Source organism: Opisthocomus hoazin, chromosome 7 (assembly GCF_030867145.1).
Source record: "Opisthocomus hoazin isolate bOpiHoa1 chromosome 7, bOpiHoa1.hap1, whole genome shotgun sequence".
NCBI lineage: Eukaryota > Metazoa > Chordata > Aves > Opisthocomiformes > Opisthocomidae > Opisthocomus > Opisthocomus hoazin.
Window position 1 is genome coordinate 51,878,616 of NC_134420.1, and position 17,739 is coordinate 51,896,354.

General features: G+C 47.5%; 1 protein-coding gene across 1 annotated transcript; it reads left to right on the forward strand.

Moving 5' to 3' along the window:
* The first annotated feature begins 651 nt into the window (after positions 1–651).
* Positions 652–17,520, forward strand: LOC142362043 (uncharacterized). The gene is given in 7 exon segments (XM_075427149.1): positions 652–779; positions 13,547–14,069; positions 14,071–14,147; positions 14,149–14,442; positions 14,444–15,109; positions 16,410–16,992; positions 17,239–17,520. Coding segments are annotated over 7 exon segments (2,553 nt in total).
* Positions 17,521–17,739: the final 219 nt, after the last annotated feature.

Consider the following 17,739-nt stretch of genomic DNA (forward strand, 5'->3'; position numbering starts at 1 on the left):
AGAGAGGGTAGAAGACAGCTGTAAGGGTATTTCTGAACATTTCTTTTCTACAATTTCAGATGAAGAACATGCAAAGTCCCGTACTACAGGTAGATAGTCCCCATGAGTATGGTTGTATGAAATTTTATTTTGCCTTTATTTGCGTTTTTCTATCCTGTTATTCTAAGGATTTTCCCTTATGTATATATACAGTCATTGTTTCAAAATGAATATGGATCAGTTTGGGGCAACTTTGACAAACTCTTAAGATTTGAAATAAGTCCTGTATCTCCACTTCTATCATGCACTCAACAAGAGATATCACTTTAATTTCCCAACTGTTTGGTTTCCTATAGGAGAAAAAATACGCCCTTGGTGATTTCATCCACACTACTTTCTTAGAAATTAAAGGAAACTTGATTATTTTTCATATTCCTTTGAAAATGCAAAACAGCTTTAGCCAACTGTCTATAGTTATTTTGCATATCTCTACCTACCTCAAGCTGCTATATATCAGGGAAGCAGTTAAAATGGAGAAAGTTCTTGAAGCCGCAGTGCAGAAATTTTCAATTGTTAATACTGGTAGTTTGCAATGGAAGATGATATTAAGATGGTGTTTCCGCTGCTGTGTCAGTCTTTGTATATCAGATAACAAAGCTGAAGTGATAAGTTATGGCCGTAGAAACCATGACTGTGGCTGGGGAACGATTTGTTCAGTGCAAGTGGCGTGCACCAACCAAAGACAGCATTAGAAATGCCACTATAACTTACGATCTGACTGCACTGTCAATGGCAATGTTGTAGGAAGACATGGAAGCAGGCTTTAATTAGCTGCTCTGTAGCTCAGTGAATATAGGGTTCAGCAAATCTCATGGTGAACTTTGTTTTGCTATGGCTGTATGGCAACTGGTACCACATAGTATGTCTGCCTATAATGTGCTTAAGTCTGACGTGTAGGCATATTGTCTCACATATTCCAGTACCACATTGAGCCAAAGATATGTAAAAGTACATAGGGTATTCTCCCTGGCTGTTTTTCTGCAGAGTACCTTGAGTAGGTGGCAGAAATTCATTTGTGACTAGATTGCCTTCTTTCTTGTGGTAACAGTAGATGGCTTTGTTATTGTTTTAAACTTTAATTACAGATGAAATCTTCCATGCAACTCTGAACTTGAGCACAGTTAACTATTAGCATGTATGCAAATCTCATTGGCTGTTGAAGTGCCTAAATCTCTATACAAAATTAACCACATTATCAAGAATTTTGCCCTTTTCGTACCTTTGCCTCTTTCTTTCGAATTCTGACAGGATTTTCCACAAATTCCATTAACGAAAGCTTATAACTCACTAAGTACTAAATTATGTCACTGAAACTGCATTTCCAAATCTGTATGTTAATAAAACCTCTCTAATGGTATAAGTTGTATCAATTTATAAGCATAATTAAAAGTACAACTGAGACCAACCAATTTTTCACCTTTTGAATATCTTCCAAGTCCCTTCTGACTTCTTTTAATGTGGCAAATAATGTACCAAATAAAATGACAGGCACTGAGTAAGACACAGAGATAAAATCCTGAGGATGACATCCTTGTCCAGTGGTGTCAGTACTGTAGGATTCAGATAGTTTCATGCATGTGCGTAATTTAAGCCTGTAAGATTTACCATTCTATCACCATTTCTTTCCTGTTAATATCTGTGGGCATGTTGCATTAAAAAAAGCAAGGGAGTCTGATAAGCGACAAAAGGAGAGCTCTCCTGTTGAGTCACGAGGTTCAGAGCAGACCCCCTTGCGTTCTAAACTCTCTCTCAGAGAGGAGTCTAGGTGAGGCTGGATCTACTCGTAGTCCCAGACTCGGTCAATGGTTTATGTCTAAAGGGTTAAGTGTGTAACCACTTATCAGATTCAGCTTGCCTGTCAGAGCCCTTCCAAGGACTTTCACTGAAACAGTTTCGCAAAGTTGAGCAATAGGTAATTTATTAAAGCGACAGGTATCACAGATTCAGGATTGCCATTGATAAATGCACTATCTACAAAAATTGATCTCAAAGTAATGGTTTAGCACTTTAGTTAGCAATATGTTCCCGGGGATACACCTGACCAAGTCAGAGGCGCAACTCTGACCAAAAAGGTGTCCCTTCTTGGGAAGAGAGGTTCAGGCCCATCGACCCATCCATCAGGTAAGCTTCTCACTTGGCTCCTCCTCCCAAAGAGAGTTTTCAAGTGCCAATTTTTATATGTTTGGAAAATCTTTTTGTGAGGTGGGACTAAGTCAATTGTTGTGTATTGATTGGCTCTTGGCATGGAATGTCATGTCGTCACAAGTGGGACTCAGCAGTTTGACACACCTATGGAGTGAGCATCTTGGTATGCACTTCTGGGGGCCATCTGTTCTTTATCTGAAGCAATCTCTGGCTGTGCGGCCTCTGTTGCACCCCACAGATCACTTGATTTACAGTGATGGGATATCCCTTCTTATTTCTGCCTGATGAAATAAGGCACAAGTCAATTGCTCCCTTTGTTAACTCTTTGGCTCTTGGCGCCTGAGTCTGAGCATATCTTCTGTCTTGCATTGACAAGTCCAGCAAGGCCATCGATTACAGGGCACCACTGGAAAAAAACAATAAAAATGTAAAAGAGAACAGGGTCTTGACTGGAATTAGGTAATGCAGACAACTCTAATGGACTCCGACTTCCCCCAGAGCAGTGAAGAGTAAAACTGGAGCCCATTGCTTGCTCTGAAATGTCATAAACTAGAGCCCTTTTCCTGTACTTATGTGTGGTTGAACACTGTGCTGATTTAATTAGAGAAAAAAGTGATTGGGAAGTATTTTTAAGAGAGGTTAGTCTCCTGTTGTCAGCTGTCACTGACATGGATGGAAGTCAGCCTTACTACTGAGGCACTAGTTATGAACTTGTTTGTTGGTGACCGAGACAGTAAACTGCGTATTTTTAAATTGTATCAATAAGGACCTATTATTTTGGACTCCTGATTACTGACAGTGTTACAACTTCTTGCATTATTCAAAGAGAGCATGGCTTCCATCCGTCAGTCTCCCCTTTGCTGTCAAAGATGCAAATACAGGCTCTCATTGCTTACGGGAAATTTGTAATATAAAAGGCAGGGAAGGAAGATGTCAGGAAAAGTTAAATGGTATAGGATGAAAATCCTCAGGGCAAAGAGCAGCTGGAGCTTTGAATTTTTATACTTGCTATATAATGAGAAAGAAAGAGGGAGAAGGTTTCCTTTTAGAAAGTGCTGGAGAACTTACATCTGTTCATATATGGATATATTTTTCAGTATAAACTTGGGATGCTAGAAGAGGTGCTGGATGTATCTGGTATAAAGAAGAAAAGGAAAATGAAACTGTTCCTATATAGAGGTCAATGATCAGGACTTTGAAAATGAAAATAGGTTGAGTGGGATGTAAAAAGCAAATTACATGGCAGTTGAGCATGTTTCAGCTGCAGTAATAGGGAATATAGCTGGTCAGATTTTTGTAAGAACTTTTTTTTTGTTATAACTATTGATTTATTGAAGCAAGGCTTCTTGGGGCATAAGACTGCTATCAGTGATTTTTTTAACCCAACAGTTGTTTTGGAAAGGATTTCGTAACTAGTTTCAGTATCTTCTTTAGATTTTTTTAAAAAACACAATTTTCCAGTTTAAAATTACTTTTGTTAAGAAAACAAAGAAAACTTAGCATCTCTTAAAATTTTTGTGATTAAAATTATGTATTTTGAGATTGTTGAAATAAATTTTTTTCCACAGCCCCAAAACATTTGAAAAAATATCTTTTCAGTCTTGGACAGTTTTGCAACAGTTAGAGTTCACTCTAGTTTGAGATGGGAATATTTTTGATATTTTGGAATGTTTTGAGTGCCACTGAAAAGTGTTTCCTGTGAAACTAAAGCACAGCAATCCTCTCTCTGCTACCCCTGCTGTTCTCATTCAGGAAACTTCATTTAGAGGAATCCTGAGGCCTATACACACAAGCTCTTGGTGGCTTGAAAGTGACAAAAAGGGATGTAAATCATGAAGATCATACAGGGTCTATAGGTTCTGGACAAAATTCCATGGGCTCAGACTGAGGTAATGATGTTCTCCACAGGCTTAACCTGTAGTTTCCACAGAAACACTGTCATTGTAAGAAATGGCAGTTATTGGACATAAATGATTGAGGTGTATTACTTTAAGATTTTTATTTTTTTTAATAGAAGGAAGCCAGGACACTTCCTCATCTACTTCGTGCCATATCTACAGAGTTTGCTTATGGAATACTTACTTCTGTTGGTGTTAATATCAGAGTTACTGAGGTGAGTCACAGTTTTATGTTTGAGGTGGGACTTGGACATGTTTTCCTGCCTCTAGTGCTACCCGTAGGGAAGTGCTGCAAATGGAGAGCAGCTGTTCATCAGTTAACCGATCTGTTTTTTGTGATGTTGGTCACAGAACTATTTGAAAAAAATATTTTAATTATGAAAAGTAATCATAAAAAATTATTCAGGTATTTTTAATTTGTGAAATCTTTGTGAAAAATCAGTTTTTGGGTCATTTCCAAGAAAGCACTGCAGGCTGCACGAAGTAAAACAAAATGAAATGTGGTCTTTGTACTGTCCCTTTAAGTGAATTCTGCTATTACTGCACCTGCCTGCCACTATCATGGTAGCTTGAAAAACGCATTCTTCATCTATTAGCCTGAAAACCCTTTCAGCCAGAGAAGGGCCATCATTCCATAAAGAAAATTTATTATATTTCAGGTTTTGCTGCAGAATTTTAGCTTATTTTGCAAAGAGAAAACGGGAATTGATTCACTAGGAATAGAAAAGCTGTTAGAGAAGAGGCCAGTCTGAAGTGTGTCCCATTTTCATTAGTGCAAAGACTTTCTGTCTCCTTTAACCTGCATTCTCACCATATATATAACGAAAAACAAAGGGTTCAGTTTGTGCTAGAGCATAGGCAGAATTAGACTAACTCATTAACAGCAATTTCCCCCATCAAATAAATGGAGCCGAATGATTTCTGCAACGGACAGAAACAAAGCCTGGAGGACAGTAAGGATACTAGTTTGGAATACTAGCAGGCAGGGACCAAGGGTAGGAGTCTCAACTTAGATGCAACTCCTGAGCAAAACATAAATATAAGCCTCCAGAGGCTTGTTATAGCTCTTTATTAAACCATTCCCTCTTCACAACAGTCTCAATCAAGGTTAGACAGCAGTCCCACATCAGACAGCTAACCTTGAGCTCAGACAGCTGAACACCTAGGAGAGGAAAAGGGTCTCCTGGCCCTGAAACTCCCTTGCTGCAAATCAAGCTACTGCTCCACTGCTTTCATTTTCAGTAGAGACTTGGTCCTGACTCCCAGTTCTCTACTTTTCATTCCTCTGATGAAACTCTATCCCTTCAATAATGCAGATGAAGTGCACCTTCATCTCATTCCCTTCTTACCCGTCCTCCTTTCCGTGATCCTCAGTAACAGCTCTTTCCTTCTGAAGAGTGCTTTAAATTTTTGATGGTCTTTTGTTTTTCATTTTGCAGTGAGATCCTGCTTACTTCCTTGGATTCTTCTTTGCCACTTTCTGTAGTGTGTTTATAACCAGCAGAAAATATGCCTATGGAAGAACTAGATCAGGTATGCAAGTTATCTTGGAGAAAGCACAGTGCTGGGTATTTAGATGCTAACACAGAGGTCAGTAACACCCATAAAAACAAAACAGATATACTTCCGGCATATCTTTAGGACCGAAGTATAGAGAAGAAAGAATATTACAATGAGGAGTGTCTGGTCCAGATTTTGGACATTGCTAAGCTTGTTTTTGGAAAGACTAAGACCTCATTTCATCCCTGCAAACCTGAGTCAAGTATAAGTGGTCTTGGGCATTTCCTCTGAATCACTCTATGTAAATTCAGATCTTTGATGGTGCCTTCTGGAGGTCTTTCTCTCTCCTGACTATAAAACCAGCCTAAGATAACTTCTCTACTGTTCTAGAGGCCTAATATTTGCCAGTAGTATTCCTCTGGATCTTTGTTTCCACACGGACGTACAAATAAATTTACATGTGGATTACTTACTGACAGGATAGCTTATGAAAGCTATTAATTTGCCACCAGAAGAGGACAGATCTGACCATCTGCAAGAACGTTTAGAATCATTGCCACAACCAGCATGGAATGATCTTCCCATAGCTAAAACTGAAATACAATTTAATAAATCTGTGATAAAGTGTTATAGTTTAGCTGCGGCCGGCAACAAAAGCGCCACGCGGCCGCCCCTCCCCCTGCTGGGGTGTGGAGGAGAATGGAAAAAAACAGGCAGAAACTGGTGGGTCGGGATAAGGGCAGTTTAACAGAACAGCAAACAAAGGGAACAGTAAGAACAGCAACGATACAGACAAGGAGAATACACAAAACAAAACAGTAGAACGCAGAGAGCAGCTCTCACCAATCGCCGCTGTCGCGCGCTCCTGAGTTGTGAGCGACTTCCCGCCGCCCCCGCTCCCCCCAGCCAGAACCCAGCATGACGGCACATGGTATGGAATATCCTGCTCTGTTTGGCCAGGTTGGGTCAGCTCCCCCGGCTGTGTCCCTTCCTGGATTCTGGTGAAAATTAACCCTGTCCTGGCCAAACCCAGGACATTATCCACCCCTTATTCTAGATCATGTACGTCATGCCCAGGTCCCTCATTTTCCAGTTGATCACCACCACTTCTCCTGTCTACAATATCTACAATTCCCTTAGTCTATGGATCATCACTCTAAAGTGTCTGTTGAGTTCATTTAATCCATGACTTCAGGCTCCATCTGTCGTAACAGACTTCCATGGCAGGAGAGGTGATGTGTGGTGATGGGCAGTCGCTTGCTGCAGCCAGAGCTCATGGCTGGTGTATCTGGTGCAGCCTGTGCCCACAGTCTGCAGGATGGAGATGTCGATCTTGATGAAGTTGCTGGGTGCCAGTTGTTGAAAACCAGGTCCAGTCCCATCATCGCTGTGCTCTGCTAGGTTTTCATCAAAAAGTCCATCCTTCTTTAATCTGGACGATTCTTACTACAATACTACAGGTATAACATATAACAATTATAACAGTGATAATAGACAGTGACAGGGTTATTTAACAACTAACTTTATACAATTTATTTATTTATGGACTATTCTCACCCAAAATCAAATCCCCATGAGGTACACATCAGACTTCACCATCCTTTCGCATTACCCACCAGGTGCACCCAGGTCCTTGAGTCAAGCAATGCCGCGGACGGGCTTGCCTTTGCCCGAGACAGGATTAACCCAAACTGTCTTCCCTAACATGTTCCGCATGTGCACTACAGGGACTTTATCCCCTTCTAAGGGGGAATGACGTTTTGACTGGGCAGGACCAGCCCGGTTGGTGGATCCTCTGGTGTTAACCAACCAGGTGGCCTTTGTTAAATGAGTATTCCAGTTTTTGAAAGTCCCACCCCCCATTGCTCTCAAAGTGGTTTTTAGCAGCCCATTGTACTGTTCGATTTTTCCAGAGCCTGGTGCATGTTAGGGGATGTGATACACCCACTCAGTACCGTGTTCTTTGGCCCAGGTGTCTATGAGGCTGTTGCGAAAGTGAGTCCCGTTGTCCGACTCGATTCTTTCGGGAGTGCCATGTCGCCACAGGACTTGTTTTTCCAGGCCCAGGATGGTATTCCGGGCAGTGGCATGGGACACAGGGTAGGTTTCCAGCCATTTGGTGGTGGCCTCCACCATTGTGAGCACATAGCGCTTGCCTTGGTGGGTTTGTGGCAGTGTGATGTAGTCAATCTGCCAAGCCTCCCCATATTTATATTTTCGCCATGGTCGTCCGTACCACTGAGGCTTTACCCGCTTGGCTTGCTTGATTGCAGCGCATGTTTCACATTCATGGATAACCTGTGCGATGGTGTCCATGGTCAAGTCCACCCCTCAGTCACGAGCCCATCTGTATGTCGCATCTCTTCCTTGGTGGCCCGAGGTGTCATGGGCCCACCGAGCTATAAACAGTTCACCCTTATGTTGCCAGTCCAGATCCACCTGAGCCACTTCAATCTTGGCAGCCTGATCCACCTGGTGGTTGTTTTGATGTTCCTCAGTGGCCCGACTCTTAGGGACGTGGGCGTCCATGTGACGCACTTTTACAGCCAACTGCTCCAGATGGGCAGCAATATCTTGCCACAATGGGGCAGCCCAGATAGGTTTGCCTCTGCGCTGCCAGTTGTTTTTCCTCTATTGCTGCAGCCACCCCCACAAGGCATTGGCCACCATCCAGGAATCGGTGTAAAGATAGAGCACTGGCCACTTCTCTCGACTGGCAATGTCTAAAGCCAGCTGGATGGCTTTCACCTCTGCAGACTGGCTGGACTCACCTTCTCCCTCGGCAGTTTCTGCGACTTGTCGTGTAGGGCTCCATACAGCAGCCTTCCACCTCTGCTGCTTCCCCACAATGCGACAGGACCCGTCCGTGAACAGGACATACTGTTTCTTATCTTCTGGCAGCTGGTTATACAGTGGGGCCTCTTCAGGACATGTCACCTCCTCCTCTGCCGATACTCCAGAAACCTTGCCTTCTGGCCAGTCCATGATTACCTCCAGAATTCCTGGGCGACTGGAGTTTCCCATTCGGGCACGCTGGGTGATCAGAGCGACCCACTTACTCCACCTAACATCGGTGGCATGATGCGTAGAGGCGACTCTTTCTTTGAACATCCAGCCCAGGACCGGCAATCGTGGAGCTAGGAGGAGCTGTGCTTCAGTGCCGACCACTTCTGAAGCAGCTCGAACGCCTTCATATGCTGCCAGAATCTCTTTTTCAGTGGGTGTATAGCGGGCCTCGGGTCCTTTGTATCCCCGGCTCCAGAACCCCAGGGGTCGACCTCGAGTCTCCCCTGGTGCTTTCTGCCAGAGACTCCAGGTTGGGCCATTCTCCCCGGCTGCGGTGTAGAGCACGTTTTTAACATCTTGCCCTGACCGGACTGGACCAAGGGCTACGGCATGAACTATCTCCTGTTTAATTTGTTTAAATGCCTGTTGTAGCTCAGGGCCCCATTCAAAATCATTCTTCTTCTGGGTCACATGGTACAGAGGACTTACAATCTCGCTGTAACTTGGGATGCGCATCCTCCAAAAACCCACAACACCTAAGAAGGCCTGTGCTTCCTTTTTGCTGGTTGGTGGAGACATAGCTGCTATTTTGTTGATGACATCCATTGGGATTTGACGGCGCCCATCCTGCCATTTTATTCCCAAAAACTGAATCTCTTGCGCAGGTCCCTTCACTTAATGGCGAAACCGGCTTTCAGAAGGATCTGAACTATTTTCTCCCCTTTCTCAAAAACCTCCTCCGCTGTGTCACCCCATACAATGATGTCATCGATGTACTGCAGATGTTCTGGAGCTTCACCCTTTTCCAGTGCAGTCTGGATTAGTCCATGGCAAATGGTGGGACTGTGTTTCCACCCCTGGGGCAGTCGATTCCAGGTGTACTGGATGCCCCTCCAGGTGAAAGCAAACTGTGGCCTGCACTCTGCTGCCAAAGGGATGGAGAAGAATGCATTAGCCATGTCAATTGTAGAATACCACTTGGCTGCCTTTGACTCCAGCTGATATTGAAGTTCTAGCATGTCTGGCACGGCAGCACTCAGTGGTGGTGCGACTTCATTCAGGCCACGGTAGTCTATTGTCAGTCTCCACTCTCCAGTAGATTTTCTCACTGGCCATATGGGACTATTAAAGGGTGAGCGAGTTTTGGTGATGACTCCTTGACTCTCCAGCTGGCAGATCAGCTGATGAATGGGGAGAAGGGAGTCTCGGTTGGTACGATACTGTCGCCGGTGCACTGTTGTGGTCGCGATTGGCACCTGTTGTTCTTCAACCCTCAGCAACCCCACAACGGAAGGATCCTCCGAGAGACCAGGCAAAATGGACAGCTCTTTAATTTCTTCCGTCTCCACAGCAGCTATGCCAAAAGCCCACCGATACCCCTTTGGGTCCTTGAAATACCCTCTCCTAAGATAGCCTATACCAAGGATGCACGGAGCCTCGGGGCCAGTTACAATGGGCTGCTTCTGCCACTCCTGCCCAGTGAGGCTCACTTCAGCCTCCAATACACTCAGCTCTTGGGACCCCCCTGTTACTCCCGAAATGCAAATGGACTCTGACCCTTTGAACTCTGATGGCATTAAAGTACACTCTGCACCAGTATCCACTAGAGCTTTATACTCTTGTGGATCTGACGTGCCAGGCCATCGAATCCACACCATCCAATAAACGCGGTTGTCCCTTTCCTCCACCTGGCTGGAGGCAGGGCCCCTCTAATACTGGTCAGAGAATTTGCTGCTCATCTGCTGTAAGAATGACTTGGAGGTCCCTTCCAGAGGATCGGAATCAAGATCAAACTGTCTACCTGGTCTGGAGAGCTGACTGCTGGAATCTGGAGCAGCATTTTTCCTAACAGAATCCCCTTTTGTGATTGTTTTACCTCGCAACTCATGTACTCGTGCCTCTAGACTTGAGGCGGGTTTTCCATCCCACTTCCTCATGTTCTCTCCGTGGTCACGCAGGTAAAACCACAGGGTGTCCCGTGGTGTGTAGCCTCTGTATCCTCTCTCCTGAGCAGAGGAACGCTTCCCCCTAATGGCTGAGATGCTGGCCCGTACAGGTGGGGAGTAGGACATATTCTCTTTGATTTGCTGGACCTCTGGTCCAGTTTCTCCACAGCTAAGACGAGGGAGGAAGAGGGACTTTCCTCATATTGGCGGAGTCTGACAGCCGCCTCATTCACTGTTGGTGCCTCTTTACCTTTCCAGTTTACAACTGCCAGTGAGTTGGCATATGAGGATGGCGTGCTCCGCACAAACTTCCTCCACATAGATGCTGTGCACTGGACTTCATCTGGGTCTGTGGGTAACTGCTCATCGTCTGGTTCATAGTAAACCAGCTCCCGCACAGCTAATTCCCTCAAGTACTGAATACCCCTTTCTATATTGGTCCACTTGCCAGGATAGCATACAAAATTGTCACTGAAGGGGCACCTCTCCCCCACGTCTGACAGAATTCTCCTCCAGAGGCTGAGGACTTGTTCCCTTTTCCCAATGACCTTGTTAATGCCCCCATCCCTGGCCAGGGATCCCAGCTGCTTGGCTTCCTTGCCTTCTAGTTCCTAGCTGTTGGCCTTGTTATCCCAGCACCGCAGCAGCCAGGTGACAATGTGCTCGCCTGGATGGCGGCTGAAATCTTTCCGCATGTCTCGCAGCTCACTCAGGGACAGGGACCGGGTGATGATCTCTGTCTCTGTCTCCCGCTATGACCCTGGCTCATTGTCATCCCTCCTGGAGCGATCTGCTCTCTTTGCATCTTTCTTTAGTTTTACGGGGGCGACTGCTACTGGCACAGGTTGGTCATTGGGGTCAGCCGCAATGTCTGCTGCTGGAGCTGGGGCTGGAGCAGCTGCCGTGCCTGCCGGGGAAACCGGGGCCGCCTCTGCGATTGTGGCAGTGGCAGCAGTGGTGCCGGCTGGGCGTGCTGTGACTGCCTGCTGGGCTGGAGGGGCTGCAGGGCTGGCTCAGGGGCAGCGCCAGTCGCAGCACCTGCCACTTCGTTTTCCCCCCCTTCCACTTTAGGGCACTGAATCAGGTTGAACAGGGCTCGGTAGGCGTGGGCCAGACCCCAGCACGTTGCTGTGATTTGTGTCTCTCTGGAGTTCCCAGGGTGGCAGCACACTTTTTGCATATATATTACTAGTTTGTTGGGATTCTACACTTGCTCAGGGGTGAGTTTCAAAAACATCGGGGGTGCCCACTGCCCTAGACACCTGCCCATGCTGTCCCACACACCCAGCCACTCACAGCTATCCAGCCCCGGGGCAGGTGTCTGCATGATGTTCTTAACCACTTGTTTAACCCTAAGCAAAACCTGAAAACCATTCAGGAGGCATAACAAAAGAAGAGTGCTAGCCTGAGTATCCCACAGGTACTCAAAATTCTCAAAAGCTGTTAGGAATAGCCTGAAGGAGAGAGGGGGGGGCAAAAGAGTGGGGGAAAGCATCCCCTCCCGTTTTCCCCACAGATTGGGTTTGATTATTAACAAATTCTAAGACATAGGATCCGAGGTATGGAAATGACCGCAGTGCCGCATGCAAATACAAGCCTAATTTCATGCACAGTGATGTTACCATGGCATAAGTCAATATCACACAGTACAGCAAAATCGTCATCCTGATCCTTTTCCCCGAGGTAATGAACAGCACGGCAGCGAACACGTACAGCAAATACAGGTTGAAATACCAGAGCCACTTGATCAAAGTCAGAAACATTTTTTACTGGCGACTATTTAACTAACAAAATAAATGCGTATAACAAAATCTAAGAAAGCTGTTTTAACACCCTCTGCTCAGCCCTGCCATTATCCCGGCCCCACACTTGGCACCAAATTTAATGTTATAGTTTAGCTGTGGCCGGCAACAAAAGTGCCACGCGGCCGCCCCTCCCCCCACTGGGATGCGGAGGAGAATGGAAAGAAACAGGCAGAATCTGGTGGGTCAGTGTAGAAGACTGCTACAAACTGGTTTTGTCTCGACATTGTCATTGTCGTCTCTTGCTGGCCTCTGGAAAGAAACCGCCACAACGACCTGCAGGAAAGCGCTTGCGCACAGAGTAGCCCGTGGACGGGCAAGAACAGACATGTCTAAGGAGGCAGCAGGCATGGCAGGAACTGCATGTATGCGGACATGCTCTGCGCATGCGCAAAGGCCCCTATAAAAGGGCAGCACGTGGTCCTCGCCGCTCTCTTGCTCACATCTTCACCGCGTGGCTGCTGGGCTCTACTCTCGCGAGGCTCCACGCCTGCACAGAGACTGAGCCGACTGGACATCGCTGGACATCGTCGAATCCGTGGTGGTGGTAACTGATCCTCGCCCCCCCCCCCGCACTTCTTTTCCTCGCCCGCTGGGGTTTTTCCGACTTTACCCTTTTTTTTTTTCCTGTCTCGTCTTCTCCGCACCCCCCCCCCCCCCCCCCCCGCTGCCGTCCCCGCCAGACCTCCGATTCCCGGTTCACCGAAAATAAAGTTTACAAGGTGGCACGGCATATGACTGCGTTTGCATCTTAATCTCGTCTCCTGGGATCGCATCGCAACCTCCCCGATATCGGATCGGGACATTTTTATTGGCGTCACGGACAGGATTCCTGGAGACGAGAGTGCCGTGCCTCCTTCCTGTGGTGCGCTCTGTGATTGCCTGTGAATGAGGGCGAACGAAGTGTGAGGAAGGCGTGAATGGCGGTTTCTCGTTTCCTTTTGTACTGCTCTTATGACGGACTTGTGTATTAGTGTATGGTTTCGCCTCCTGGGAGGGAATAGGGGAAACTTGGACTTTAAGGTGTGACCCTCTCGGGAACATATCCCCTTTGTAGGAAGGAACTTTGTGGGAACTTTGTATATTAGTTTATGGTTTGGCCTCCTGGGAGTGCATAGGGGAAACTTGGATTTTAAGGTGTGACCCTCTCAGGACGATATCCCCTTTGTAGGAATTTTTGTAGGAACTTTGTGGGAATTTTGTGCTTTAGATTATGTTTTGGCCTCCCGGGAGCGTATAGGGGAAGCTCGGATTTCAAAGCGTGGCCCTCCCGGGACGACATCCCCTTTGTAGGAAAGTGGCTGCCCCGCAGGCAGCCGACACGTGTGATTGTGTGTCCGTGCGGGCTGAGGAAACAGAGGCTATATGACTTTCTAGAGGCTCACCGAGCTAGTCCCTCTCTCTAAGCGCAAGGCTGGGCGAGGGACCATTGGTTTCGGTTACAGAGTGTGGCAGACAGAATGAAAGTGTTGCAAAAAGAAGCCAGAGTTAAGAGGGGGAAGGGAAAAGCGATCATCTGTGCGGTGTTGGGAGCGAGTTTGGCTGCTGCGGTGGAGGAAAGGAACCAGAGGTCTGGTCAGGCTGAGGCGGTGGTAGATTCTCTGCAAGCGGCGGTAGAAACTCTGCGAGAACAGTTGCGGGAAAGTAAGCGGCTGCTGGAGGAGGAGAGGTGCCAAAACGTAATATTGAAGGAGGAGTTAAGGAATCAGCTCCTGAGGGACCCACACTCTGGCGGAAACAGAAGTAGCGCGGGCAGAGAAAGGGATGCAATCGATCTATCCCCAGGGTGACTTGAAGGGAGCAAAAGAGACCGCAGGCAGCCCCCCCCCACATGTACCCGTTGGTTAAAACGGAATTCGTATATGAAGACGACGGTGATAATCGTCCCCAGGTCATTACTAAAGAAATCCCTTTTGCGACAACCGAATTGGCAAAGCTGCGAAAAGATTTTGCGAGAACCGCGAGAGAATCGGAGACCGAATATGTCTGGAGGGTGCCCCTGTCGGGGGGGGGCGGGATCTTGTTGTCGGAAAGGGAAGCGGAAGGGTACTGGGGCCCGGGTGTGTTCTTAACCACCGGCGATTGCCGAGCCCCGTGGTCGCTGACTGAGGGCTGCGTACTGGGCGGGGGGGTTGAACCCGCTGGAGAGGGGGGATCCCCTGGCCATAATGGGCACAACGGATCAGTTGCTGGAAAGTGTGCAGAAAGCGGCTTGTCTTCAGATGATCTATGATCGGGAGCTCAAGCCTGATCTGAGCTCCCCGATGCTGCTGCCGGCAGACCCCGAAAGAATGACTCCCTTAATACGGGGGCTTCCCGATTCCCTGAAACCCATAGGGATCCAGCTGCAGGGGAGAATTCAAAACAGCCCCAGCGAAGAGAGAACCGCGGCTGCCCTGGAGGGGGGGGCGGCCCCCGACCGTCGGTGGCCGGGGAGGAAAGCGTGGACGTGGGGGGAGATAGCCCAAGAGCTGATTAACTATGGGAGGAAATACGGACTTGTTAACCGGCCATATCAAAGGGCTGAAACCAGAGCCGTGCGAGCCGCAGAGCGAGGGAGTGGGCAGTCGTTTTTCTCGGGGAGAAGCCCGGATCTGGCCGCGAAAGAAAAGCCCCTAAATCGGCAGGCACTCTGGCAGTTAGGGCTTCAGAAGGGCATTCCCGGGGACCTCATGGATGGACTCCCGACCAAGAAGCTGGAACAGCTTGTGCAGAGATGGTCAGGGCGAGGAATCGCTTTTGCGCCAGGTCCTAGTGCCCACCCTTGGTGGATGTGGGGGGGGAACGAAATAGGGAAGGTGCTGGTGGGAAACTAAATCCTCCGCTCCACCAGGGTGAGGGGGGAGGCGGAGGGTGGATGTTTGTAAGACAGCTCACCTGCAATAACAAAGGGGATTTATTGATTACGGTGGCGGTAGGACCAAAGAGGAGACCGGCAACCTTTTTGGTTGACACTGGAGCACAAATTACTGCGCTAAGCCGTGTCGAGGCGGAACGGTGTGGAATTTTGGTCCCGTCCAAAAGCCTGATAGTTTTAAACGCCTTGGGGAAAACTCAAACAGTGCCCATGACTCCGGTGACATTATGGCTACCGGGGGAGGAAGACCCCGTGGACACCATGGTAGCTGTGGGACCTTTCCAAATGAACCTTTTAGGCATGGATGTTTTAAAGGGTAAACAGTGGCGTGATACCCAGGGAAATTCGTGGTCCTTCGGTGCCCCCCAAATTAGACAATTGGCTCAAATCCCCAGCGCGGAGGTGCGTCTGCTACAAGCGGCGCCTGCCCTCCCCCCTTCTAAATTAACGAATGTGAAACCGTACCCGCTGCCGCTGGGAGCCAGGGCAGGCACAGCCCCGGTGCCGGCAAAGCTGCGGGAACAAGGAGTGGTGGTTCCCACCCACTCGCCTTACAATTCCCCGGTCTGGCCGGTGCGAAAACCTAATGGAAAGTGGCGGTTAACGGTCGATTACCGCCGTTTGAATGCTAATACGGGACCGTTAACTGCTGCTGTGCCCAACATTGCCGAGCTCATTAGCACCATTCAGGAGCACGCGCACCCGATTCTGGCAACTATTGATGTTAAGGACATGTTCTTTATGGTTCTCCTTCAACCTGAAGATCAGAGCCGTTTTGCTTTCACCTGGGAAGGACAGCAGTGCACTTTCACACGGCTTCCCCAGGGCTATAAGCACTCTCCCACGTTAGCTCACCATGCTCTAGCGCAGGAATTGGAAGCAATCCCCATACAAGCGGGGGTGAAGATTTATCAGTATATAGATGATGTGCTTGTGGGAGGGAGTCAGATAGAGCAAGTTAAGGAGGTGCAGCGGGACATTATCACCCATTTAGAACATATAGGATTGACGATTCCACCTGAAAAGATAGAAGCCCCTTCTAGTGAAGTGAAATTTTTGGGAATCTGGTGGAGGGGGGGAATGACTTGTATCCCCCCGATACTCTGTCCTCCCTCAACCTAATTAAAATGCCAGAATCAAAGAAAGATCTGCAACATGCATTAGCACTGCTCGTATTCTGGAGAAAACATATCCCTAACTTTTTGATTATTGCTAGACCTTTGTATGATTTACTGCGGAAAAAGGCCCAATGGGAATGGACCCAGGTCCACGATGAGGCGTTACGACTGTTGGTGTTTGAGGCAAATGCATACCAAGCCCTTGGACCTATCCATCCGACAGACCCAGTCCAAATCGAATGGGGGTTTGCCCGAACTGGGCTCTCAATTCGTTTGTGGCAGAAGGGACCAGAGGGGCCCATCTGGCCCATCGGATTCTATTCACGTAGTTTCAAGGATGCTGAAAAAAGGTATACAGCTTGGGAAAAGGGCCTATTTGTAGTTAGTCTAGCTTTGAGAGAGGCTGAACGAACTATCCAACAGCAGCCCACAATCCTTTGGGGCCCATTTAAAGTGACCAAAGCAGTTTTAACAGGAACCCCAGCCCCTGACGGGGTGGCTCAAAGAGCTTCCATACGGAAATGGTATGCCCAAATAGAGCATTATTGTGAGATCTTTTCTGTATCTGAAGGAGCTACTAAAGTGTTGAATATACAGGATGAGGCAGACCTAGATAAGGATGTGCCCCAGCTTGCTCTTGTGATACAAATAGCTCCCCCATTTTCTGAACAGTTACAGAACGTATGGTTTACAGATGCTTCGTCGAAGCGAGAAGGAAAGATTTGGAAGTATCGAGCTGTGGCACTTCAGGTCGGGACTAAGGAACAAATCATTACTGAAGGGGAGGGCAGCGCGCAGGTGGAAGAGCTAACTGCAGTGTGGAGTGTATTCCAGCATGAGGCTCAAGCTGCTTCCCCTGTATATATTTATACTGACTCCTATGCGGTTTTTAAAGGCTGCACAGAGTGGCTGCCATTCTGGGAACAGAATGAATGGGAGGTTAACAGGATACCGATATGGCAAAAGGAAAAACGGCAAGATATTCTTGCAATTGCTAAATGTGGGAAGTTTGCAGTGGCATGGGTTGCATCCCACCAGCAAAGTGACACCCCAGTGAACCGATGGAATGCTCAAGTGGACGAACTAGCTCGACTAGCTCCTCTGCAGAGCACCCGAATAACAGAAAATTTGGAACATTTATTAGAATGGCTGCATATAAAACGGAAACATTCAGGGATAAATGATTTATTTCGTGAGGCGCAAGCTTGAGGGTGGCCAGTTACCAGGGAGGAATGCAAAACATGTATATCCTCTTGTGAACAGTGTTGTGTCTGTTTGGACAGACACCCCCTGGAAAATGACCCCCTGCACTTGAGAAGGAAAAGGTTTGTGGGAGGCCTGGCAGGTTGATTACATTGGTCCGTTTCGAAAATCAGAGGGAAAATGTTACATACTGGTGGGTGTTGAAATAGTGTCTGGACTAGTACA